This window comes from Convolutriloba macropyga, chromosome 4 (genome assembly GCF_964194025.1).
Source record: "Convolutriloba macropyga chromosome 4, txConMacr16.3, whole genome shotgun sequence".
NCBI classification, from domain to species: Eukaryota; Metazoa; Xenacoelomorpha; order Acoela; family Convolutidae; genus Convolutriloba; species Convolutriloba macropyga.
The window spans coordinates 68,404,883-68,432,443 of NC_134471.1; the positions used below are offsets into that span (position 1 = coordinate 68,404,883).

Below are 27,561 nucleotides of genomic sequence, written 5' to 3' on the forward strand. Positions count from 1 at the left end.
GACGGAGTAAGCATAGATCAAACTTGCCTCCCTGGATCACACCCGCGACATCACATTTAATGAAAAAGCTTAACGCGGTTCAACAGAAAAAGAATTCACTAGTCAACAATGATTCATTGAGACTCAAGATAGTAACGTCGACAAACAGTCTAGCAGAAACCGTAGACCTAGACCAGAAAAATTAAGAAACAAAGCTTTTCAACTCACGGAATTCTCAAGCCAGGTACAAGTATTTTATCAATTTACGAAAAAGACCGTCAGTTCCACCTCAAGTTAAATGGAACAAAGACGTAGCAAACTGTGATGCCGAAAAAACCTTTCTTTTTAATAAGTATTTCTGTTTATTTTTCACCGGGTCATCGGTCTTCAAAAACAATTTGAATGAACATAGAATTTTGAACAATTTTACTGTGACGGAAGAAGCAGTAGTTGAATTTCTTGGGTCATTAGACGCACCAAAGTCAAGTGGACCAGATAACTTACCTGCAGTTGTCCTCAAGAACTGCGCAAAAGAACATACGAAGTGCATCTTTGAGTTATTGGGAAATTTTAGGTGCCTCAGAACTTATCCTAAAGCATTGAAAATAGGAGCAGTGAGCCCAATTCTTAAGAAAAAAGGATCAAATGTGGTAAATTATCGTCCTGAAACACTAGTTTGCGTTGTTTCGAAAGTTCTAGAAAAATTTTTGTATGGCTCAATTGTCATTTTTTTCAAAATACTCATAACTGATTCACAATAAAGTTTTAGTGAAAGAAGATCACCTATCCTTCAAATGGTTACCTACTTGGTTAAAATATACAAATTTAGTTCTGAGATCAATCGAGAAAATAGCTCATTTCTATTTGATTTTTCGAAGGCTTTCGACCAAATTGATCATGGGATGCTCTTACGTAAGATCATTAGCATTGGATTTAGCGGCAAGCTGTTCAAAATTTAAAGAGTTACCTGAGCGGCAGACTGCAGTACGTGAAAATTGGAAATCTAAAATCGAAGAAACCGCCGGTCACCTTGGGTGTACCTCAGGGCTCAATACTTTGGCCTCTATTTTTTCTTATTTTCATTAATGACTTACCTGGAACTGTTTTCAACTCCAATGTCTTTCTTTTTGCTGACAATCTCAAATTATTATATAATGGATTATTTATAAGATCTTGGAAACGCACACGGAATCAAACAAGATTCAATATTAAGTTGGAGTTACGAAAATAACATCAGCTTCATTTTATCGAAATGTCAGTATATAAATTTCAATATCAAGTTAAGATTAAGTCCGGTGTTGGTTCAATGATCGCTGGAGGACTCGAGAACTGTGGAGGACCTCGGAATCACTACGAGCGACAGCCTCACTTGGAAGGAACATGTAGAATCGCGGACTCCTAAAGCCAATAAATTCTTCCTTCAAATTAATAGAAACACATCATATCTCCTGGCAGTTACTGCAAAACTAAATCTTCATAAGAGTACGCTTATTCCAATCTTAATCTATGAATCTAATTGTTCTATGCCTTCAGAATATGACAAGCGAATCGTGGAAAAAGTTTCGAAATGGATCCTACCAAACCTTATTTATAGCGAACGACTAAGATCCCTGAACTTATTACCTCGCAACTATTACATTGTGCCAACAGATCTTCTCTTGCTATCGAAACTGGCGAACAATTATTATGCGTTCAACATCAGCGAGCATATTGATATTGTGCAAAGACGATCAAGTTTTCGGTTTGTAGTGCCTGAAATCAAAAAAGATTTTCACCGGTCAAATTTTCTCTATCGAACCACAAATAGAGCAAATATCATTGATTCATGTGTTAAATTCTTTAAACCTGTCGGACTCAAAAATCGAATCTTAAAATTAATGTGGAAGTACTTCAATATTTTTTTCAGCATCGAAAATTTGTGTTCCATAACATTTATCTGTCTCTGTGAAAAATGTCGGTCCTCATATGAAATAAATTCATATAAAAAAATTTAAAAGTGTCCGTCGTCATATAAAATATACTTAACAAACTTACACTTTTATGAATCATCTATATAGATAAATTTTGCGGGAGCAGTCCTTCACGTTTTTGGAAGCCAGAATAATAATAATCAAAACTAATAATAATATTCTGCCCTCAGTGTTTCTATGACCACCAGTTACAAATTGTGTTGTTTTATAGAACGTTACTATGTAAAAAAATGCACGTGCGGGATCTATTCTGTTTCGGTCCCCCAAGCCTAATGGGCATGAATTTTTTTTTGAATCCCAGGCGCACGTGCTATATACTTACATAGCAACGTGCTATAACAACATGCAATTTGTAACGGGGGTCATAAAAAACAATGGGGCCCGCAACAGAATAGATCCCACGTGCGCCTGGGTGTCATAAAACATATATTCCCACTAAGCTCGGGGAGGGGAAACAGAATAGATCCCTTTTTTCCTTACTATCTGCTTCTTTACTCTGAAGACATAGTGCTGGGATGGCCGCGGACCAGCCAAAAATTACCCAATTTTGGGGGATGCTTAATTTATTTTCTCCTATCTGCTCTACGTTTGTCTCCTAGATAAGCAATGCCATATATCCACTTGATGTTATCCCTATGCTGCAATACTGCATTGCTTCGATAGCCTGAACAACGCCAGTTTGATTGCTTTTGTTGAAACATAATTAAATGTCGTAATATGATTCGCACCACGAATTTTAGACTATTGGCATCAATTTTTTGCATTGTCAACTGAAATCAATGAACATTTTTTGTGTAAGCCATCCCCATCTCAAGTAACAGTTCAAAATATATCAACTCCGTATCATCCAAACATTTTGTTTGTTTATTTTTTTGACGATGTTTTAAGAGCATAATTATATTTTTATCACTTCTGCGTATTCTTCCCTTGTCAGTGCTCTGGTGTCCGGCTTCAAAAGAAGTTTCACTTTTCTGCAATCCACGCCTCGCCGTGTGCAAGTGGCGTTACGATTTGCTCCACAAATATTCGTTTTATAAATAATCAAATTAATACTCTTATTTGTGTTCTTTATAAATTAATTAGTAGTTTTATTCATCCAACCATTCAAATTTTGTCCCCATACTTCAATTTCCCTTTTAATCACTTCTGTAAAGATGGTTTATATTTCTCTTTCTATGGTGACCATATGTTTGTTTTTTGCTTGTTATTTAACCCGTATGTTTGAATTCGTCACTCGTTATTTAATCATATGTTTTCAGACTAGTAACAGCCTCCCTTATTTATATCCCATCCACATGGCCGAACAGTCACACTGATCAAGATGTTCAAACCATATCAGGGGTAGAGGGGTTTGGTGTTACTCGTGCGCCACATACCAACACGTGAAGTGTAGTGGACTCAGCGCTAGGCGAGAACACCATGAGAATTTCCGCTGCGTAAGCTGCGAAACGAAAGCAGCAGCAATCTCAGAGGCAACAACTCGAAGCCATGCAGCGGCCAATAGGCTCACATTGCAAGCTTCCAGGGAAGCCTGTCCTGAACCCTGCAGTTACTGGCTGAACCTCGAGGAAAGCAAAAAAGAACTTATGAAGAACATCTACAAACAAGTTGTTCATTGGAAAGCAATCATCTGTACGCTACCAAGAAACAAGACAAGCATTAAGTTAACCCATACCTTGAATGAAATCCTGCCTGCAACTTTAAATGATTCTAACGCGGAAACAACATTGTACTGCGCAATGGTGATGCCTCATCTCATTTTCGCAAGAACAGGAACGAAGGATGACGCCTCAAACAGTTAAATCAATGGATAAAATGAGACACAGATTCCCTGTTTCTTGAAGCAAAAGCTATCTAGGAACGTATGAGCAGAACAAAAGCAAAACGATCTGTTGATGAATACAAAGAATTTGATAAATACATGTCAACAGGAAATATTTCGAATGCAATTCGAAGCCTTACAGAAGAAGCGAAAAGTGGAGCTCTTTCTCTAACTGACAAAGTTGACAAAAAAACAGTCATTGATGTCTCACGCAAGAATTATCCGTAACCATGCAAAGCGAATTTGAATTATCTAGTTAGCAATGAACATCAAAATTTTGCCGGACCATTAATCCATATTTGAAAAACTGAATGCCTCAATGGTTAGAAAGTCTGTCACGAAGACCCATGGAAGCCATAGCCATTCTAGTCTTGATTCTAAAAAATGGGCATCCTTCTAACATCCTTTAAGTTGTCCTCGACTGATCTATGCAAAACGATTGCTAAACTAGCAATACGCATATCTACGTCTCATTTGACTTTCCTTCTTCCACATAATTCGTGTCGGTTGATAGCTCTTGATAAACGCCCCGGTGTACGACCAAAAGGATATGGGGAAGTCCTCAGTCGATTTATTGGAAGAACTATTGTCAAATGTATTAAAACCGAAAATAAGATTTTAGGTGGTGATCAGCAACTATGCATGGGTCAAAAAGGAGGAATCGAACATGCTATCTATTCATTGAGAGCTGCTTTTAAAGACACAGATTCGGAAGCGATCTTGCTAATTGACGCCTTAAGAAACAGCAAAAAATTATGCCGTTGTCACTATCATTCTATATATAATTCGTATCGTGAACCATCGAATTTGTTCATTAACAAACAAACAATATTCTCTCAGCAAGGTACAACCCAAGGCGACCCTTTGCTATGTCTATGTATGGAATTACCATTATACACTTAGTTGAACTTCTTGAAGGATGCTTCACAGTTCAATAATCGTATGCGGACGATGGCAAGGCTGTCGGCTCTCTTGATAACTTGAAAGAGCTTTTTGACTCATTGAAAAAACACGGTACTGCTTTCGGTTACCATATTACCAAATGTCACATCATTACAAAAGAACACCTTTTTGGAAAAGCTTAGCCGATTTTCGTTCACGACGAAGTTGAAATAGTTGACGGTTGTAGAGAAGCTGGTAGAGTAATAGGTTCCGATAATGCAGAAAAGGAAATTTGTAAAAAGATCATGAAAACAGCAGAAATTGTTGTTAAGAAAGCCAGCCGCTCATTCAAATATTTCGCCTCAAAATGTTTACAAATAGTTCACTTCATCGGTTCAGCATAAATTGACTTTCTTAGCATGAACAACAACTGATATTAAAGACCTTTTAAGAGAATGTGAGAAATCAAACAATCAACGATGATTTATTACATAATTCATTAAAGAATTCCAACTACAATCCAAAATACAGGGATATCTTTGCGTTGCCGATAAGGGAGGGTGGCCTGAATATCCTTAAACCTGATGACACCCTTATAGAATATGAACGATCAGTTCAATTGTCAAGTCCCTTATCCGTATCTCTGCCCGAAGCCGAACTAAAGCAACAGCAAATTATACATGAAATAAAAAAGGAGAAAGAGCTTGCTATCAAATCAAAGAAGACAAGAATTAAGAGCGAATTTAATAAAAACGAGATTTGCTGACTTGACTTAGCTAGTGAAAAGGGGTGCATCAAGCTGGTTGAACGCTATGTCATTGAAGCTTTATCACTTCGACCTAACGAAAATCGAGTTTCGTGCTGGCAATGCCCTTCGCTACGACTGGGACCCAGTGAAGATGCCATCACTATTCACATGCAATGAAAACTTCACGTTGGCACTTGCCCTCCACTGTCCGAAAGGAGGATACATGCGCATGAGACATAATGAACTCCGCGATTCCTTTGCGAACTTGTTAAGTGATTTCTGTCGTGATGTCGAGATTGACCCTCATCTTCAGCCATTGCAAGGGGAAACGTTTGCTCGTAAATCAACGACATCTGATGATATGCAAAATTAGATATCAATGCCATTGGACTTTGGTAATCGAGGTTCAAGAAAACCTTTTCTTGATGTGAAAATTTTCAACACGCTGGCAAAAAGTTGCCCTGAAAGCAGTAACGAAGCCTACAAGTACCATGAATCTATTATGAAGAACAAATATGAACAAAGAATAACAGAGGTTGAGAAAGCAACGTTTTGTCCGCTTGTCTTCGCTTGCACCGGTGGAGCTGGCCCATCAGGTTCAAAAGCACTGAAAAAACTGGCATCAAAGCTCTCTGTGCGAAAAGGGGACAGCTTCGCTGATATCATATCGTATCTAAGGACAAAAATCAGCTTTGCTCTGCTGCAGAATTCTATCCTCTGCATTTGTGGGTCAAGGACACTTAGGCGGCGCAAAATTGAGGATGCCTCGATGGGAGCTGTGGTTGAAGAATTGAGACTGTTAGTTTGACTCATCTACTTTCCTCATTATTTGTTTGTTTTCTAATGCTGTCTGTCTTTTGTTTTACTTCCTCAGCTGTTGTTTATAGCATTTTGTTGATAGATTTAAACAATACGAAATGCTTTATGAAGATGTAGTGCTGAGAGGGCCCCGTGCCAGACAATTTTCATCCAGTGTTGGGTAGGGGCATTTCTTAATTTACCTATTGAAAACAATTTGTCAGAATTTATGATTTTCACTACTGTCAGAATTTATTAATGTATATAGTAGTTGACTTGCCGCCCCCGAGTTGACGAATTACCCTATATGGTGAGGGGCATTCTTTAAATTGATTTTAAAACAAATTTCACTGAAAATTGAAGGACATTTATGTTCTAAAAACTTCCTTAACGTTTTGCCAATTTTTCTCAATAAATTTTTGGAAAGACTTCGAAATTTTGTTTTTCTTCTTTGAGTCAACATCTTTGCTCCACTGATATTTTTTTATTAATTTACAGCAAAATTGAGTGCTACAAAATTGTTGCCTGAAAACAAGAAATTTTGCATGTTTTAAAAATTAAAATCGTTTGTATAGCAGAAAACTGATTACAAAAAACAATGAATTGAATTGTGTAGAACACCAAAATCTAAGTATTTACACTAAATATTTCATTTTGTTTGAAATATCTTCCGAAAACTAATATCTTCCGTAAATTAGTCTCTTAGAATTGGAAGGGCTGTTATTTTCAATGATCTACTTAACATTTTTTAGTTTATAGTTTTAGTCCTGAACTACTTTGGTCCTGATGATGCGAGCAATGAACAAAGAGTGCAAGTCCCAAAAAGTGTTAAGGGTGAACAAAAAGTTAAAGTCCCAAAAAGTGTTAAGGGTCCCCAAGAAGAGAATAATATTTTTGTTGTGGTTTTACAGGGGCAGAGCCGTTTCCTGTAACCCAATTGAAAAGTTTCCGTGAAATTTTCATCTGTTGAGAGTCTGTCCTTGTAGCTGTAATGCAGTTACCTAATTTGATCGCAGTCGTTGCTTCGTACGAAACATTGCTGTTTAAAAATTGTCTGAAATATGAAAACTCCGTCACAGTTCATCCGCGACATTTATTCTTAGATCGTTGGTGAGCTTTGTATGTCCTAGATACTGCCCCATTGATTGGAAATTCGGATTTTGTTCTCTTGATATTTAAAGATGCGCATTTATCTACTGCCAATTCCATTTTCCTGCATAAATAATGGCCACTGTTCTCTAAATAGGGTTATTACGGGGGGGGGGGGGGGTTCGAAAAGCGGAAAAGGTCCCTTATTGGATTTATTGGCGTTATCGGATTTATTGGAAACATGGCAATACTTTATTTCAAAAAAATACATTGAATTAGGTAATTGTGAATAGCAGTAAATCGATTACTCCTTGTTGATCAACAATCAGTTGCAATATATGAATGATGAATGAGGATTTTTGTATGATTTTTGTATTGAGGATTTTTGTATTGAGGATTTCTAATAAACTCTTTTCAAGAGGTTTTGCATGTAAAAAGATCAGAACCGAGATAGCTTTGTCATAATCCAGCGTCCATGCGAACAAAATTACAGGGTACCTACATCCAATAGTTTCTCTTTGAGAAAGTTTACTTCCTTAATTGAATTGACCTAAAAAGAATAGTTAACGCTGCGTGGAAGTTTAACGAAGGGGAGTTCTCTGCGTCCAATGCGCGCACTTGATAATTACTGTTGGAAATAAATTGGTAATAATTACCAATAAGCTTGGGGGGGGGGGTGAGTTATAATGTGAAGGGCCCGAGAAAAGCTGAAGGTCCACAAGTGCTCCATGTATAAAAATTAAGTGGGTGAGATTGGCCGTGCTTTTTCCCTCACCTCAGTTGCCCGTGTAACTGAACTCAATTGAATAGGTGATATGTGAATTACGTCTATTCTTTTAGATCTGTCATGCCACGAGCTCAGCAGCCAACTATCGACAGCCAGTTCAGAGAGTGTCGAAGATCACGAAGAAATTTTAAAAGGAATCGTCAAGTGCTTCAGTCGTTCCTTCTGAAGGTATCGCACAGCCTGTCGTTGTTGAACCCACTCTTGTTGATTTGAAACAAGTTCCGAAATCAAGAGGTCGAAGAAACCAGAAAACAAAAACATTAGATTCGAAAAAGCAAGCCACATTGAACTTTTCTGTAGGCATAGAAAAAAATGACGAGGAAAAATTATTGACTGAAAAGGCCACTGATAAAGCGACGGTTACGTCTACTGGTCTTACGCCTGTCACTGAAAATGTTGTTAATGCAGATGATAAACCGTCGACGGTTGAATATGGTAACAGTGTGAGTGCTCACACAGAAGCTAATACGCTCAAAAACGAGCAGCCTAAAGATTTTACTGAGTCGGAAGCAGATAGAGTTAGCCAGACTGCCCAGAGTTCAGATGCCTTAGAAACTTATCTGAACCCAAAATCCTCTACAAGTGGCAGGTTCCAGAAGCCTAAGAGTCGATCTGCGAAAATTCTTGCTAGTCTGAATTTAGAGAAAAGTGCTGAAAAAATTGCCGAGCTGTCAAATTCGGGTGGTAGTAGTGTCAAAAAGGTTAACTTGACCGAAGGAGTTTCAATAATTCGAAATATAGACGTACAAGTACTGAGAAGTCCCGCAAAACGAAAGCCGGAAGAAAATGAGGCTGATAGCCAGACAAGTGAGAAAAATTTACAATCTAGCCCCAGTAAAATGTCTAAATCATCTGCGAAAAAGGATCTCTTCGGAGCAGTCACCGCCAGTTTGCCTCTACCTGCAAAATTTTGTCTGCTGCTTGACAAATTCTCAGCACTTGAGGCTTCTGTGCAGATGTTGTTCAATCGAAAAGAGCGTTGTGATTTCGAAAAACTTACTACTGCTGTCGAGCAAGTAACATCTCGAAGTTTCAGTTTAAGTGATTTGGCGAAAATTGTCACAGTCTCACCTGACGCGTACAAGATTAGCTGGGAAAAGAAATACAAATGCATGATGACCAAATCATTTGTGTGGTCCTTATGTCTATCTCCGAAATTCGAAGATGTAAAAGATGTATTTGTTGCATCCGATATCATTGCGCGGAAATCTAGTTTCAGTCGAAATCTTTTAGACACGGTTCATAGAGAGCATATTATATTTCTGAGGAAATTGAATCCTAAATTGTCAATTGAGTGCAGTCAAGTAAAACGATGGCACCCAAAGTTTCCCCTTGAAAGCATTGCTGAAGTGACAGAATCCGAGTTGCCTCAAAAGCCTGTAATCGCTCAGCCGCGGCAAGGTTTGAATGAGTTAATTCTTAAGACCAAAGAGAAGGCAACGGAGAAAATGGAATCGGCGTTGGCAAAAATTGAAGCCATGTCACCAAAGGCCGGCAAGTCGGTGACACAACGAGCCGGGCAAAGCTCCAATTTTCCAAGTAGTTCGGGAATTTCGGAGAAGCTGCGGTTGAAAATTCAAGCTAAAGAAGCGGTTAAAGCTCAAGAACAGCTTATGATGCCCGAAGACGAGAAGGAAAAACGAGCTCTTCGAGCAAAGCTTCCCGAAATAGCTAAACTGTTGCGAGTTCTTTTTCTGGCGGATAAAAGAACTGCAGTCCCTGAGAATGAAGTGCTGATTAAATGCCGTAGCGGAGGGCTATCATGTGAACAAGCGAAAACTTGTATGCTTGATATTGAAAAGCTATGTCCTGATTGGATCACCTTTGTTACTGTTCAGGCCAAGACTTATATCAAACTGAACAAAACGGCAAATTTCAACTCGGTGTTGACCAAGGTGCAGATTCCAGTTGGGGGGTGAATCGCAATGAAACTATCAACCCCCCCATCGCTCCAACTTTTGCGAAATGAGTGGGAGGGCAAAGATTGTCCACCATAAGCTCGCATTTAAAGAGCCACATTCATTACAAACGTCTACCGATACAAAAATAAAGAAAAATTCAAAGCAAGTAGCTCAGACTTGAGACTTACAGACCAATTAAAAGCTTAAATATAAGTAAGTGTAGTCCAATTTTACAATACATTAAGATAGGAAATCGACTGCAAAAAAATTTCGGTAAAAATTTTCTGTACCGGTAGACGCATGTATTATTTTGTACCGAAGTAAAATGGGCGCGATTTGAATTTTATTAGCATTCTTTTTGTCTATTGATGGTCTTTAAGTTGCTTCATATACAGCTTCATTGATCATTGTTTGTGGCTAGATAAATTTGATGCGTCGGGTGGAACATTTTGAGGACATTTTGATTCAGATATAAACATAGACAGTTTTCCTCAAGAATGTATGAACTCGACTATCAAATTTTGTTATGCACATGTTCAAAGTATTGTAGATTTCGCTTTCCTGTTTTGAATAGCCGCACAGCGATAGCTGGGGCTATTATTGGCCTTCTCTTGGTTTTTTACAATTCAAAGAATTTGAATTGTATTGGGGCGCTGTCTTTTTTTAAGATCTGTTAACACATTTCCATGATCTTTGAAGTCAAATTGGAGTGGTGATTTTGGTCACGCCGAAACAGGAAGTGGAGCAAAAAAGCGAGTGGTTTTGCGGCGTGAATTTTTTTCGCTCTAATTTTAAAGTAGAGTGAGAAAACGGCGTTTGAACAAAAATTCGCTTTCTCGCTAGTGGTTTTTTGTTCACATGCGGCAATTTCACTCTGATTTTTACTGTTTTTTCGATTTTTTGGATCGGATTTTTTTCTAAAATGGTTTCCCAATCGATTCACAGCTCATTCTAGGCCTAGTTTTTTGTTTGAGAGAGAGAGAGAGAGAGAGAGAGAGAGAGAGAGAGAAAATTCCTCTGGATAACAAAATAAACAATAAAATTTTATATCAAAATAGATCAACAAAATTCGATAAATCGAATTTTTTTTTAAAGTTTCTTGGAGTGAGTAAGTTTTGTTAGTACCCAGAGAGGAGCGCAAACGGATCCAGCAGGATCACACTAGCGCAGCCCTTAACGACATTATTTAGTAAGGAATTTTTTTTTAATTTTTGAGTTTCATAGTGTAAATTTGTCAAGTTAAGTAAAAGTTCAGTATTTACAGCCGTATGGTTCGTACTACTGGGTTTAGTATGTCCAGTTCAGCACCTTAGTAAAGCGTAGAGCAGAAAGAAAAAAACAAAAAAATTTTAATTTTTTCTTTTCTCTAAGTTTCGGAACCAAATTTTCCGAGGGAACCTTCAAAAATCACAAATGGCCATATCTCGTAAACTAGAAGGTTTCAGAGGGTCATGTTTTCACACCAGAAAGGGAACCCTAATTGCTATGTCTCTTAGCATTCAACCATAGGGTAGTACATTTAAAAACCCAATTTTTTAAATAAATTAATCAGCTAAGACAGATCCTGGAAAAAAAGAAACATCGAATAAAGTTACTCGAAAATTTTTGTAATTAAATCATAGTTCGCTAAAATGAAGCTGTCTCTCAAGTCATGTACAGTTTTAGTGAATACTGATTGACTCATGTTACACAAATTTGAACCAAATATTCCATTGTCTATAAAAATATTTAACAATTTAGTTCCCCGATATTTTAGCGAATTTTTCTCTAGGATTTTTCGACACGTTGGAATTTTCAGAAAACTCTTTTGAGACCTCCTTGTTGAATGTATTGTCACATCAAACTCATAGAGGCTATTAAGATAATCATCAGTATGGAGTTTATTAAGGGACCGTAAAACGAATTTCAGTAACTCATAAACATAAAGCTCGTGCACTGTCAAAATATTTAAATTGTCAAAGTATTCGCTTACGCTTTGTCGATATTTGAGAAACAAGATAAGTCGAAGAATTTTCTTATGCATCTTCAAAATTGGTTCCAATGTTCTGTAGCTTACACAGCCGTACACTAGCAGTCCTTATTGAATGATTGGTTTAATCTTTGAGGAATAGTATCTCAACAGAACATTCCTTGGAACATAATGTCGCAATTTGGACACTATGCCACATTGTCTTCCAAGCCTTTCTAGAACACTCTCTATGTGTGGTTTAAAAGACAACTTATTATCCAGAAACACTCCAAGATACTTACAACTACTTAGAACATTCAAATTTTCATTATTTAAATGGAAGTTTGGGCTAGAGGCACTTTTTCCTAAGGTTAAGTTTAATTGACACGTTTTCTTTATATTCAGAGTAAGTTTATTATTTTCTAGCCAGTCACTGACTGCAAGCAAGTCTGCTTGCAGTTCTTCTTTTGTGCAATTCGTTCCCAATAGGCAGGTGTCGTCTGCGAAAAGGAAAGCATGACATTTCATGCACGCAAGAGGAAGATCGTTTATATAAACCAAAAACAATAAAGGTCCCAAGATGGAGCCTTGAGGAACACCACATTCAATTTTGCGCCAATCAGAAAAGGCGTTTTCATTTTCCACACATTGTTTTCGATCAGTTAGGAAGGATTCAGTCCATTTCGGGCTTTTACCTCTTATACCATATCTATCAAGTTTATGCAGAAGTATGTCGTGGTGTCAAAGGCTTTCTTTATGTCGAGGAGAAAAGCAATTAATTCCATTTTTAATTTGGAGTCACGAACAACTTCGACTAATTTAGCTACTGCATCAATTGTGCTATGCTTTTTACGGAATCCGAATTGGTTTTCATTGATGTATGAATGTTCTTCAAGATAGTTAAAAAACCTGTTAAAAACAACACGTTCAAAAATTTTACTCCAAACAACTAGGAGAGAGATTGGACGATAATTGTTAACATCATCTTTAGAACCATTTTTATGCAAGGGTAGTACTTTAGCTAATTTCAACGAGGATGGGAAAATACCTTCACTTAAAGATTTGTTGATAAGAAAGACCAAATTTTCGCATATAACTGGACCAGCAGCTTTCACCGTGATGTTACTAATTTATCAATTCCGGAGGAGCTTTTAGATTCCAAATTCTCAATTATTTGATGGATCTCAATTGTGTCAGTTGGATATGGGTACATGCTGAGGGGACTTTCGAAGTTTAGTTCATAATTTGAGGTGTTCTTTAAAGCACTTCTTAATTATGGCCCAACCTCAGCAAAGATATTTCATAGCGATTTCCTTCGGTTCATCAAGTCTCTGACCATTCTCTACCAGAACGGGTACACTGCACTTTTTTCCTTTTATTCCCTTTAATTCATTTAAGAACCTATAAACTTGTCTTGAGTCTCCGATGCATTTATTAAACTTTTCAAGATAAAATTCTTTTTTCTTTTTTTTAATTAACTGCTCAACTTTTGCCCGAGCGGCTTTGAATTTTGAGAGCTGCCTGCAATCAGATTTGTTCTTCTTCCATTTTCGATGGAGAAGATTTCGTTTAGTAATTTGATTCCTCAGTGATTTGTCAAACCACATCGGGACCACTTTTTTATTCTGTTTATTCTCTCGCATTGGTGCAAAACATTGAAACACTGCATTGAAAGTGGACTGGAACTTCTCAAAATTTTCGCTTATATTTTGCCCGTTGTATGTAATGGCGTTTAAAGAATTTTCAAGCATTTCTAGAAAGCCAGTAACCTTTTTAGGAGATTTTAGAAAACTGGTATCTCTGAAATTTTGACACTTGATCGTTTTTTCCCCGTCAATGCCGATTGTCAAGACAATGGGTGCATGATCACTGTAACTTTGATTATTTAAAACTTTGTTATTGATTACTCTGATGCCATTTACCAAAAAGTGATCTAGACAAGTTGCACTTGTTGAATCTATTCTAGTTGGTTCATGAATGCAAAAATCATATCCATTCGATGCTATCATATTCATGTATTTTGAGCTTATGTAATCAGCATTGAGCGTATCAATGTTGAAGTCACCACATACTAGAATTTGGTCATATTTAGTTGTTAAATGTTCAAGAAGATTATCCAGTTAAGTGATGAGTACAAGCTTGTCCGACCGAGGTGGATTATACACCGTTAAAAGAATCAGATCTTCTATTCCCACTTTCACATGTATGAGAAGACTTTCATATATTTCGGATTCAAGTCCTATCAAAGCGACTTCACTTGTAGTTTGAACCTTTATACCACCCCCTCTCCCGTTCCTCGGTTTGGACAAGCATGTAGTATAATTGCTTAAATTGTATAAACCAGGATCATCGTCGGTCGATAACCATGTTTCTGTTAGGCATGTTATGTTAGGCGGAGACTCAAGACAATTCACTTGTGCCTCTAGCTCTTCATGATGTTTTTTCAAGGATCTAGTATTGAGATGCATAACAGTAAGCGATTGGGAATGATTTTGTAGACAGTGCGATTTATCATTTATTAATCAACAGCCGTGGGATCAATTTCACTTTCATCAACTCCATCAGACGCCATGCTTGAGGCCCTTGCAATTTAAGCAGGTTGAATAGCTTCTACTACAGCTGGAAGTAATTTCTTCAAAATAGATTCGGCTAAATTCTCCGATTCTAGCACTGGTGAGAGGCTCAAAGGTCTTTTCCCAGCTGGTGTGGGTCTTTTTAACAGTGTCTTTAGCATGGGTGTCCCATTAACCACGAAAGATTCCGGCTCTTTAGAAAAATTGGATTCGTCGTATACCATTTGGTGGTTCAATTGTGCAGCTGGAATTGCTGGCGGATATGATGGTTGTTCATGAGTTATTTTCGGCACATAGGTTTTTTTGAAAGCATCCAAGTCGGCAACATCTTTCACTTTAACAGCACCACTAATACTTGAGTTTTTGTTGAAAACATAAACTTCTTGTTTCCGGGTAAATGTTGATAGGTTCATGCGCGATGCCTCTAATTTCAGTTTTCGATCTGACGGAGCCAGGCACTCTTCCACAAAAATTGGCAGATCTTTGCCGTTTTTTATATTTCTGAGGAAACTTTTGCGTCGCCATACCAGGTCACGATGCTGATGATACAAAAACTTCACTATCACAGGCGCAACTTTTTCATTATTCAAAGCGTGACATGCAGCAATATCCCAGGACTCTATCCGCACTTGAAGAACGTTGTTCAAAAGGTTCAGCACCGTACTCCAAACATTCTCTCCAACATCAATACTATTGAAGATAAGGCAGGTCTTTCTAGAGTATCGTTCCAGTTCCAGAACTCTGTCTTTCATATCTTCTACGGCATTGTGACACTCTGCTGTTTTGCCTTCCACACGATCTTGTCGATATTGGAGTTCCTCAATTTTGCAATTTTGTAGATGGACCAATTCTGTTAGTGTTGCGACAGCTCCCTTCAGTACAATAATGTTGCCATTGTCTTTTATCAAATTCACAGCCTGATTGATTTCGCTCAATTTTGCCGCACAATCAGGTAACTCATTCTCATCAAGCATGCCTCGCTGGCTCATCCCTGAAACTATTTAATAAGTTTATCACAACAATTAGGCTAAGAAAACAGTTTGAATTAAATTTTCATTTCTCGTAATTTTTTTTGTTCACATGCGGCATTTTGACATTGATTTTCTGTTTTTTTTCTTATTTTTTATCTGATTTTTTAAAAAGTTTTCTCAGTTCACTCAAAGTCCATTCTCGGTCTAGTTTTTCTATTTAGTCAATGAAAATTCTTTGAATTGTACGTCAGGACTTGTCCTGCTATGTTTATTTCGTCGTCATGATTTTTGTTACGACCATATGACGTCACAGCCACTTTTAGTTCATTCGTTCATGCAATTTCAACTGAGTTGCATGTGTGACATTTTTCGCTCGTAGTGGAGCGAGTTTTTTGTTCATGCGCGTGATTAAATTTTTGGTCACACTTGACTTACCTCCCTCTCAAAAATGACGTCCTCTCTTTAAAATTGACTTCTATTTACTTTATTTCAAAGAGATAAGGTCAAATGGGTGTGTGTCACTCTAAATGAAGGTTATTTGAGATCAGCTAATAGAGGCAGCAATAACTTATACAGATTTTTAATCAAAATATAACAGATCAGCCTTCAATGAGAAGACGAATTTTTTTGGTCTGTCTTTTTACTGTTTTTTTAGACTGCCGATCTACGAATCTATTGCGGCTATTTTCTGGCAATCTGCCAGCTATGTTTCTGTCTTCGATACTCTGATGTAAAATTGATTTATTTGTTGCTTGAATTGTCAATTTCAAAATTGTAGAGTTGTATGACCATGTTCGTGCCTCTTTGCCCACGTGCCTTGTTTTTGTAAAATTTTGTTATTTGTACATTTGTAGTGATGTCTTAGTAAACGAAGAAAACTCTTGAAAATTCTCTCTGTTCAGCAAGGTTAAGCAACGCACACAAGTTGGAAAATGAAGAAAAAAATTGGCAATTGTATGCTATGATCAAGACAGCTTTTGCTCTATGAGTTATTGTTTTTCAGGTTAAATGAAAATGCTCGATAGAGTATAGTATATTTAATTAGAAACCGAAGAAATATATCTCAACTGGACCAGAGCGGGCGAAGAAACAGTGCTTTCAAATTTCGCCCGCCCCTTTTCTTCTCCCCCACGCCCCTGAACCCCTCGCAAACCCTCCCTTGAAATTACCAAAGTTGAACAACTCATCAGCAGCCCAAAAGTTTGACAAAACGTTGGGACGTAACTAAGTTATCATCCTTCGTGTTTTCACTGGGAAGTTGTCTTTGAAGTTTGTGGAATCGAGAAGTTACGATGTCGTCTGAGACGCCCTTTCCTCCTCGAGGAAACTCTTCGAACCCTCATCAATCGATGAACCAGCAACATCTAGTACACAACAGCCACCACCCGGCGACAGCAGGTATCACCAGCGGTGGTTTTGATATGTCGGGTGGGGCTGCCGGAAACATCCCGATTACACTGGAGGAGTTTCTCAAGGTGGGCTCTGTCGTGAGGGCCACCACCCTGCATGGAGTCGTGCACCAGGGAGAGATCATGGCCGTCGACAACAAGACCAGACTGGTGTTCATTGGTTGGTTTATCGCATTAATTGGAACCAAATTAGTCGAACTACAGTTAACCTAGCTGTTGTATACTGCAGATTGAAATTAGGTTTCAATTTAAGTTGTCAAGAATTCTTGATGGGAGCCAAGATAAGTTGATAGAATGCGTTAAATGTTTAGCGTTAGGGAGTAAGTTGAATTAGAAATTGATACGTAGCTTCTTAGTGGGTTTTAAAATATAATGCTAAAATTCCAGTATTGTGAGCATCGTCCCATACTCTTATCAATTTGCATTCTTTCCATGAAAACGTCTTAATTGCTTGCGGCTTGAAATTTTGTATAGGCTTTCTAGAACATTTTTCGTGAATGTGAATTGCCTAGCTCAAGTTGTCTAGCTGAAAAGGTATCAAGAGGCAGGTTACTTTTCAGCTGTGCCGGCAAAAGCGGCAGAGTCTCCCCATAACAATGGAAACATGTCAAACAACCACGGCGGTGCCCCCTCTTCAGCCAAACACAACATAGTCATGATGAATCTTAACATGCTGAAGAACCTTGACACAGTGTCTACTGGCAGCAAAGATGCAGACTCAGTCAACACTAACACCCCTCCTGCTCTGGCCACTGTGTCCGCTTCTTCCTACATGAATGGAGCCACCGCTAACAACTCCACCGCAGCACAGCTGTCGTCTTGCCGAGTCGAGGATGTAAGTTATCTCGGTCGCTCTTCCTTTGCGATACTCACAGGAGCCCAGAACTGTTGAATGAGCTAGATCATGCCTGCTAGAAATTATAGACCTCAAGTATAGCTTCATGTCTGACCATAAAAAGCTGTTAAAGAACAATTTACGCCAACAAGATGCGTCATTTTTCCACTTTTGGAACTGCGTTTTGTTACTAATTTTTTTAAAGGTCGAGTGTGCATTATTCTGGGTTGCAATTGTTCAATATTTTTTAAGATAACTTTTTGAAATGTTCACAAGCTTTGAAAGTAACAAGCTGACTTCTTAAAGAGAAATTGTAAAAGTGATGCGTGCATTTGTTTGCAGGCCGAGGCCAGATTCAGGAACACTTTGGCAGAGAAGCTGAGGAAAGTGGAGAACATTGGAGTGGGAGTGTCTCCAGAGGCTCAGCTCCTGTTCGACAAGCTAAGCAAGCAGTTAGTATCTCACTCAGATATTAAAACTCACATTTTCTATAGAATGCTCGAACTGGGAAGCGTTATATGCAAACAAGAATTCTGATGACAATTGTGTCCGAAATCTTTTAATTTCTTTGTTGCTTTGTGTTTTGCTTTCAATGAAACAAAAAGTTTAAGGTTTTTTAATCAAGAGACAAGTGTTACAAGCATTTATACCGCAAAACGGAAAGGAATTGTAAGAAATTTTGTTTTTGGTTTTGATAGGAGTAATCAAACATTACTTCCTGAAATGATGAATTTGAAAATTATACTGGAAATAAATAATTCTTTAGTAGTGGGTAATATCAGCTAGCCAGCCACATTAAAAATTTTTTTAAGGCGGCTGGGTAGCACATATTACCCACTACTGTTTTTGCACGTCGAAATACGTGGAAGTATTAAATATGTTTAAAATTGGTACGATTGGTCTGTACATGTGTGTAGATATAAGCAGTGTTCGTGGAGTGGGGCCATAATCAGAGTAGGAGATGCGAATGTGACTGTGAGGCCTCCCTATTACTCCCCTGACAACACCTGTGCCTGTGTAGCTGGAGAGAAGGAATCATCCGTGAGTTCATCCCTCTTTTGTTCAAACAACATTGCCAAGTCATTTTTATTCTAAAACATTTTTATTCTAAGAAATCTATTGTACAGCACTTTTGAGTATGGAAATAGTGCTTAAATCAATAATAATAGTAATAATAGTTCCTAATTCTACATTTGGGGAATTTTAACGACTTTTTGTCACACATAGAAGTAGGTTATGGAGAATGTTTTCTGACCCCTGATTTTCTTGAGAGTTTATTGTTAGGATCGTTTTTCCTGGAACGCATCTGCACTTTTTAAATGTATTCAATATATTTACATTTCCTTCACATTGCGGCTATTTTTTTCATGCGTTCTCAAAGGACCTGAAACCGCCTTTGGCTCTCAATGTAATTGTTTTTATACGACCTGCTGGCTATTTATTTTTATTCGTATCCCGATATGTCAAAAATCAGGTGAGTAATAGACAAAAAGGACTTACTAAAAAGGAGTGGAAAAAATAATATGCTAAAGGTTAAGTGTTATCAGGAGTTTACTTCTTTATGTTTTGTATGAAAAAGACTTCTTTTAGTTTTGGCGTGCCAAATAGTTATATATTAAGGTGAGCCACGTGAAAGCATTGGTGGATCAGATTTGGCGTGGACAGATATTGAAGCAACAGCAAAACAACAACAGTATCAAAAAGTCAACAACGAGCAACAATACGCCTGGTGTAAACAATGGTAGTAGCAGTAATACTAACAACAACAGGTAACAGCGCAACAAATAATAGCAATAAAATACCCACACAATAACAACACGCAAACTTCAATCAACCGACAAAAAATATCTACAGTGTTTCCTGAAAAACCGAACGCCAGACAAAGTCAAGTGCAACATCTATTCGAACAGGGAGGAAGCTATGATCAAACCAATGGTACTGCCAAATCTGCTGTGATTTAGATTTGTCCAAAACATCCGATCCGATCCCATTCAGAGAGACCATACTGAGATTCTTCCGATTCCAATGCAGTATTGTGAAATAGTAGCAAAATAATGATCCAAGTGATGGCAGCTGAAACGCTTTATTGGAAAGTATTGATGGTCAAATTAAGGCTATATAGAAACTAATATACAATTTTCAATTGTACTAGAATGTCGTGAATTTTTATTAATATTTTCCTCAAAATAATAACGTGAAAATAACAGCATCAACTTCCGTTTTTTGAACACATTTATAGCATATCTGACTAATTTTAACTGTGTAATTTTACAGTTTTATCTGTTTGTTGTTCAGACCTTGGCTGAGTTATTAATTTTTGCCTGTACGCAAATCTCAGACCTGATTCATACTTCATTTTGATGGGTTAAAATTTTACCCCTCACATACGTGAGTTGTTAAAATTTGGATTCTCAGAAAATGTTCAGAAACCGACAATTTATGTCTACTTGTCAATTTTGTTATGATACGGTATCATTGCTTTTATTTACGATTGATTATCCGCCTCTACCAGTATCATTTGGACTAAAATTTAAAGCAACTTTCTGGTTGCCGTACAAAACATTCTATCAGATTTCTGGGCACGGATTGGGTATAAAATAGTTGATTTTGCGGAAGTTCTAGTTTTTATACTTGGGGGTCAGCTATGACCGTTTTTTTATAGATTCATAGGCACATATATTTATTATAGCTGCGAAGCTGTAAGCTGAGCGTAGCTATATTGCGGTGCTCTTGGTTTTTTTTACGACTCGAAGAGGAATATTGGTTTTCTTAAGGTTTTTTTTACCGGAAGTACTATTCGTTCAGACGCTGTTTTGACCTAAAAGCGAAAGTGAGTAAAATTGCCGTGTGAACTAATTTCTGAGCGAGAGAAGTTTTTTGATCATGCGCTGCGTTTATTGAATGACTTTTTGACTTTGAAAAGTAGTTTTTGACTGAATGGTACACATATATAACCGTTTTTAGCCGTTTTTTCGTCCAAGTGGCCCAATTTTTTTTGCTTGTAATTTGGTTTTTTGTAGTAATAAGTTTTAATTGATGCTATGGTAAAATGTAAACCCCGGAAATTGAGAGGACAATATTTTGCATAGCCTGAAATTGCGTTTCAAGTTCGAAATTGGCACATATTTCTTAATTTTTTAGTTAATTTTTGGCTTTTTTCTATTAATTTCTTCATTTTTGGATCTTTTAGCTGTTTTTTTTGTTAAAAATCAGTTAATATGGCAACTTCCCTTTGATAATTCATATACTCAATGCCTCTATCTACCTCGATGTGATTTTGTTTCATAAAATTGTACATTTGCTAATCCGATTTTCGTAGTTTTTTGCCAATTTTTTCAGTTTTTTGTTTGTATTTTGCTTTTAATTACTAGAAATAGTATTTTGGGGAGCATGAGGGACTTTAATTTTGTTTCAATAAAAATTTAATCATTTTTTGGAGATAAGTTTTTGAAAAAACATAAATTTTTTCATAAATGCAGTCTTAAATATTTTTTGACCAATTTTCTGCAAAATGTTTCATTGTTTCGTATGTCTGAATTCTGCTTTTTCTTGTTTTATTCTGTTCAGCAAGTTGGATTTTTGTCTCGAGTGACTCGTTGTCTTTTCTATGTATCGAATGCTGATCAATGAAATGTACTCGTTTTTCTTGATTTTTTTAAATTTGATTTTTAACTTTCAAAAATCAAGAATTGGTCTTTTTGTTACGGTGTTCCTAACATTGTGTCCATTTTCTTCACATTCTCTTTTGTATCATTCTAGTTTTGTCCTGGCACCTACGTTTATTTTCGTTATATTGATTTCAGTTGTTAAAAAATTGAATGAATTCAGCTTTTTCTTAGATCTTGGTTTCTTCGGTTTGTAATTGATTTAATTCAAAATAAGGCAGTACTGGGAGTGTGTTAGAAAGTCTTTTCCAACATTTCTACTTATTACTATTCATTGCAACTTTCTTCCAGGCTTGGTATTGTTTTTAGACGATTTTTTGCCTTTGAATATTAATCTGTTGCTTTTGTTTTTCTATGATTAATTTAATTTTTGAATTAGTATGAAATCATGTTGTCTAGGATATATACAACAAGGGAGAATCGTGTATTGTTTTTGTCCTTATTGCCGTGATTAGAAACCTAATTGTAGTGGTTCTCTGATTCTTAAGTTTGAGCACTCTTTGAATAATTTTAACTTTCCTGTCTTTTTTGAAAAATTTTTATCTGCCGTTTGCTTTCGCGATCTTTTTGAGATTAGAATCATAAATTATCTGAAAGCAATTGATGGCCCTGTCAGCTTTGTCAGCCTATCAGTTTTTTGACCATCCTAAAAATTTCAGACTTTTATAACGTTACCAAACGTTTTCAATAATATAATTTTGCTGCATTTTCTTTCTCTTGTTGACAGTGGTTTAAATTTCACCGATTTTTAGATCAGACCCGGGGAGGTAATGAGTTAATGTTTTAATACAAAATGTAATGGTTTCAGCTTTTTGTGAAGTTTTGGAGCTTCGAGTCGCTTCCGGAATTCTTCCGGCTATGTTTTTTGTTTCGTCGTCTGACGCTCTTTTTTCGTTTTGCATTTCTTCACACAGCAAAGCTGAAAAGGTCAAATTTTCTGAATGACCTCTTCCTCTCACTAACGGCATTTACGCGCGTGACGTCATTTCTCAATCGCTTTAGCAAAAGTTTTAAGGTTATTTGCGTGATTAGATTTTGATCATACGTGACTTACCTCACTCAATAAAATGACTTTTGCACTTTAAACTTAAGTTTAATTTGAATTTGTTTAAGGTCAAAGGAACTCATATGTGCAGTAAAGGTCCCTAATAAGAGGCTTCTGTGGAATGAATTTTAACAAGCTTTTTTAATTTATCGGTGAATGTTTTTTAGCCTAGTTTTTTGAGCAGCTTCGATTTTTTTTCAATTTAGATCTGTATCTGTTCCTATCTCTATTATATGGCACGCAGGTCTATTCTTTCGCAGCTATTCCGGCAATCTGCCGGCTATGTTAATTAATTTGTGTTTCTCATTTAATTGAATCTCATCTAACTTTAATTGAATATCATCTAACCTTGGCAGAGTTTACTTCCTGTGTCAGAAGAGAATACAGATGCCGATATTGCCCCACTCGGCACCTGTGTTCTCGGGTTCGAGTTGAGCTCTCAAAAAATAATTGATTTTACTGGTCGACAAAACGTCAATTAAATTACTTAAAATTACTAACTTTATTCGATGAGAGAGAGAAAGAGAGCAAAAAGTTCTTCCTAAGGACGCTTTTCTCCAGGTGCAGCACTGTTTTTTTCTGGTTTGTCCAAAAATGCAGCCTGGTGTCCTGTTCGTGGTTCCTGTAAGTAGTTTCGACCAACTACCATTTCAAAAACAAATTTGAACTGAGAATACCATATCACACTTGAATACGAAATTGGCATTGATACAACTGTCGACATCGTTATCGTTACCGATAAAAGGCACTTGTAGAGCAACTTTTAACTCTGACGTGGTGGGGATTTTATTCGCTTGATCCTAATTACCACACTATAGTTAAACCGATATTGTTTGAGCGACCTAAGTCTCACTATATGCTCACAATGTTCTTTTCTAATAACCAAACCTGTGTGATTTGTTAGACATAAAATGATTAGGTATAAAGATTAATCAACAGATAGAAATTATGGAGCCCAATTGGTGGTAATTCTTACCTTGAAAATCTGATTTGGTATCTAATCTTAAGTAATTAAATCCATCTTATTGCTGGATGTGAATATTACTAAGTTTTTGTTATAAAATTGGCAGATTTAAAATTGCTGCAATGTTTCCCGCTTAGCGGAGCAGAAGTGTTTTTTTCCTAGAGCAGAGAGAGAGAGAGAGAGAGAGAGAGAGAATATTATTTGCTGGAAAAAAGCGACTTGAAGCTTGAATTGCGCTTGTTGAGTTGAGGGACTGATTTCCTTCAATAGCAAGCTCTAGGCTCCTACGTGTTTAAACTTGAGTCAACCTGACTATTAATCACGAGGCTTAAGACTAGCGCCGAATTATTTCCCAGGTCATTTGTGAAGCCGACTATTATTCGTCTTTAGTCATATATTCGTTTCACACTTGCTGCTGTGAAGAGCGGCCTGGATAGCTTCCGTATCCTTCACTTAGTACGCGTATCAATAGCGGCCTTGAATCAGCCGCCATAGCCTAGTCAATAGTGTAATAAATAAACAGCAGTATTGGGTATGAATAATCTAGTCTTTCACTCAACACACTCAATTCATGTTCCCGTCAGTTTAGACTAAGCCTAAAGTGTTCACAAAGTGGACGGTTATATAATTATAAAGTCTCTGTAGTATCGGTAATTGCGGCGGTAATTATTCAATTAGGAATACTACAGCTCACCCCGGTTTAAAGAAGAGAAAAATTGTGCTCTATCGTATAAATTTTACAATGTTTTCTATAGAATGTTTTCAACAATGAAGTGAAGAAATAAAAACGATAAAGGTTTAGGACTTAAAACAACTTACAGAAAGTAAAGGTGTGTATCGTAGTAATGTATAATTTGTACTTCAAGGAGTACAATTTTAGGATAACTCTCAGCGCCTTTTAGTGCTATTGAGTTCAGTGACATAAGAAATTACCTAACAAAAGATAATGATTTTTAGACAACAATTAGTATTTACAATACTATTATAAACGCATTTAAGTTGAGTAGACTTTAAGTACACATGAAACTAAAATTCACAATCACATGTCTTTTTTGAAAAATTTTTATCTGCCGTTTGCTTTCGCGATCTTTTTGAGATTAGAATCATAAATTATCTGAAAGCAATTGATGGCCCTGTCAGCTTTGTCAGGCTATCAGTTTTTTGACCATCCTAAAAATTTCAGACTTTTATAACGTTACCAAACGTTTTCAATGATATAATTTTGCTGCATTTTCTTTCTCTTGTTGACAGTGGTTTAAATTTCACCGATTTTTAGATCAGACCCGGGGAGGTAATGAGTTAATGTTTTAATACAAAAGGTAATGGTTTCAGCTTTTTGTGAAGTTTTGGAGCTTCGAGTCGCTTCCGGAATTCTTCTGGCTATGTTTTTTGTTTCGTCGTCTGACGCTCTTTTTTCGTTTTACATTTGTTCACACAGCAAAGCTGAAAAGGTCAAATTTTCTGAATGACCTCTTCCTCTCACTAACGGCATTTACGCGCGTGACGTCATTTCTCAATCGCTTTAGCAAAAGTTTTTAGGTTATTTGCGTGATTAGATTTTGATCATACGTGACTTACCTCACTCAATAAAATGACTTTTGCACTTTAAACTTAGGTTTAATTTGAATTTGTTTAAGGTCAAAGGAACTCATATGTGCAGTAAAGGTCCCTAATAAGAGGCTTCTGTGGAATGAATTTTAACAAGCTTTTTTAATTTATCGGTGAATGTTTTTTAGCCTAGTTTTTTGAGCAGCGTCGATTTTTTTTTCAATTTAGATCTGTATCTGTTTCTATCTCTATTATATGGCACGCAGGTCTATTCTTTCGCATCTATTCCGGCAATCTGCCGGCTATGTTAATTAATTTGTGTTTCTCATTTAATTGAATCTCATCTAACTTTAAATGAATATCATCTAACCTTGGCAGAGTTTACTTCCTGTGTCAGAAGAGAATACAGATGCCGATACTACCCCACTCGGCACCTGTGTTCTCGGGTTCGAGTTGAGCTCTCAAAAAATAATTGATTTTACTGGTCGACAAAACGTCAATTAAATTACTTAAAATTACTAACTTTATTCGATGAGAGAGAGAGAGAGAGCAAAAAGTTCTTCCTAAGGACGCTTTTCTCCAGGTGCAGCACTGTTTTTTTCTGGTTTGTCCAAAAATGCAGCCTGGTGTCCTGTTCGTGGTTCCTGTAAGTAGTTTTGACCAACTACCATTTCAAAAACAAGTTTGAACTGAGAATACCATATCACACTTGAATACGAAATTGGCATTGATACAACTGTCGACATCGTTATCGTTACCGATAAAAGGCACTTGGAGAGCAACCCTTAACTCTGACGTGGTGGGGATTTTCTTCGCTTGATCCTAATTACCACACTATAGTTAAACCGATATTGTTTGAGCGACCTAAGTCTCACTATATGCTCACAATGTTCTTTTCTAATAGCCAAACCTGTGTGATTTGCTAGGCATAAAATGATTAGGTATAAAGATTAATCAAGAAACAGATAGAAAATATGGAGCCCAATTGGTGGTAATTCTTACCTTGAAAATCTGATTTGGTATCTAATCTTAAGTAATTAAATCCATCTTATTGCTGGATGTGAATATTACTAAGTTTTTGTTATAAAATTGGCAGATTTAAAATTGCTGCAAGAGTTTTTGTTCCTAGAGCAGAGAGAGAGAGAAAGAGAGAGAGAGAGAGAGAGAATATTATTTGCTGGAAAAAAGCGACTTGAAGCTTGAATTGTGCTTGTTGAGTTGAGGGACTGATTTCCTTCAATAGCAAGCTCTAGGCTCCTACGTGTTTAAACTTGAGTCAACCTGACTATTAATCACGAGGCTTAAGACTAGCGCCGAATTATTTCCCAGGTCATTTTTGAAGCCGACTATTATTCGTCTTTAGTCATATATTCGTTTCACACTTGCTGCTGTGAAGAGCGGCCTGGATAGCTTCCGTATCCTTCACTTAGTACGCGTATCAATAGCGGCCTTGAATCAGCCGCCATAGCCTAGTCAATAGTGTAATAAATAAACAGCAGTATTGGGTATGAATAATCTAGTCTTTCACTCAACACACTCAATTCATGTTCCCGTCAGTTTAGACTAAGCCTAAAGTGTCCACAAAGTGGACGGTTAAATAATTATAAAGTCTCTGTAGTATCGGTAATTGCGGCGGTAATTATTCAATTAGGAATACTACAGCTCACCCCGGTTTAAAGAAGAGAAAAATTGTGCTCTATCGTATAAATTTTACAATGTTTTCTATAGAATGTTTTCAACAATGAAGTGAACAAATAAAAACGATAAAGGTTTAGGACTTAAAACAACTTACAGAAAGTAAAGGTGTGTATCGTAGTAATGTATAATTTGTACTTCAAGGAGTACAATATTAGGATAACTCTCAGGGCCTTTTAGTGCTATTGAGTTCAGTGACATAAGAAATTACTTAACAAAGGATAATGATTTTTAGACAACAATTAGTATTTACAATACTATTATAAACGCATTTAAGTTGAGTAGACTTTAAGTACACATGAAACTAAAATTCACAATCACATGATATTACTTAGTAGACAAATTGAAGACGGACAACAGTATTATAGCTTTACAGAAAAAATTAAGTGTAAATTATATGAGTTCTGTAAAATTTAAAGAAGCTACAAAAACTCAATTTCTTATAAGCCTCAAGGTCAAAATTTCAACTTTTTAACTTTTCGGTTGTCCTGTAGATTTTTTTCTCACTTTTCAGCGCTTTCAATTCGTCTGATAACTTCCTGTTACCATCAATCAGCAGATTTGCCTTCATGATGAGATCCGCTGTTAATCTCGATTTTTCGGGGTCTGCGTTGAGATTAGCAGTTTGCGTCGTAGAGCTTCTTTCTCTTCATCACATGTTTCCGCTGAATTTTTGAGGTCACTCAGCTGGCTCTGTTAGGGCGGTCTCCGACTCACAGAGTTATTTCCGAACTGTAGAGTTGTCGACCAGCAAGTCCGTGGTGGAAATAGTTTCTACCGTTTTTGGATAATTTTCCGGGAAGGCTATGAGTTTCGAGAAATGGATTTGAATTCTGCAGCCTAGCGGTTTGTGGGCCACTTCAGTCCTCTGGTTGCCATTTTGTGAACGAAGTCTCGACAGATTCAATGTGAGAACCAGGGAAAAATCAGGG

General features: G+C 36.9%; 3 protein-coding genes across 3 annotated transcripts in view; all 3 read left to right on the forward strand.

Annotated features, from left to right (window-relative positions):
* LOC142337850 (growth hormone-inducible transmembrane protein-like) overlaps positions 1 to 27,561 on the forward strand; it is a 193,548-nt gene that overhangs the window by 146,188 nt on the left and 19,799 nt on the right. The window lies entirely within an intron of this gene.
* LOC142338626 (DNA replication factor Cdt1-like) lies at positions 8,041 to 10,158 on the forward strand. The gene is given in 2 exon segments (XM_075388462.1): positions 8,041 to 8,267; positions 8,270 to 10,158. Coding segments are annotated over 2 exon segments (1,857 nt in total). The 5' UTR covers positions 8,041 to 8,135; the 3' UTR covers positions 9,995 to 10,158.
* Positions 16,444 to 19,900, forward strand: LOC142338627 (protein LSM12 homolog A-like). The gene is made up of 5 exons (XM_075388463.1): positions 16,444 to 17,037; positions 17,438 to 17,712; positions 18,055 to 18,164; positions 18,630 to 18,753; positions 19,333 to 19,900. The coding sequence occupies exons 1-5, from the start codon at positions 16,761 to 16,763 to the stop codon at positions 19,483 to 19,485; spliced, it is 939 nt and encodes a 312-aa protein (XP_075244578.1). The 5' UTR covers positions 16,444 to 16,760; the 3' UTR covers positions 19,486 to 19,900.

Excerpts from the sequence above, each read along its gene's own strand:
- LOC142338627 (XM_075388463.1), top strand. The coding sequence starts at position 16,761 with ATGTCGTCTGAGACGCCCTTTCCTCCTCGAGGAAACTCTTCGAACCCT. Across the intron at positions 17,713-18,054 it reads CGTCTTGCCGAGTCGAGGAT|GCCGAGGCCAGATTCAGGAA; the intron begins GTAAGTTATCTC and ends ATTTGTTTGCAG. Across the intron at positions 18,165-18,629 it reads TTCGACAAGCTAAGCAAGCA|ATATAAGCAGTGTTCGTGGA; the intron begins GTTAGTATCTCA and ends ACATGTGTGTAG.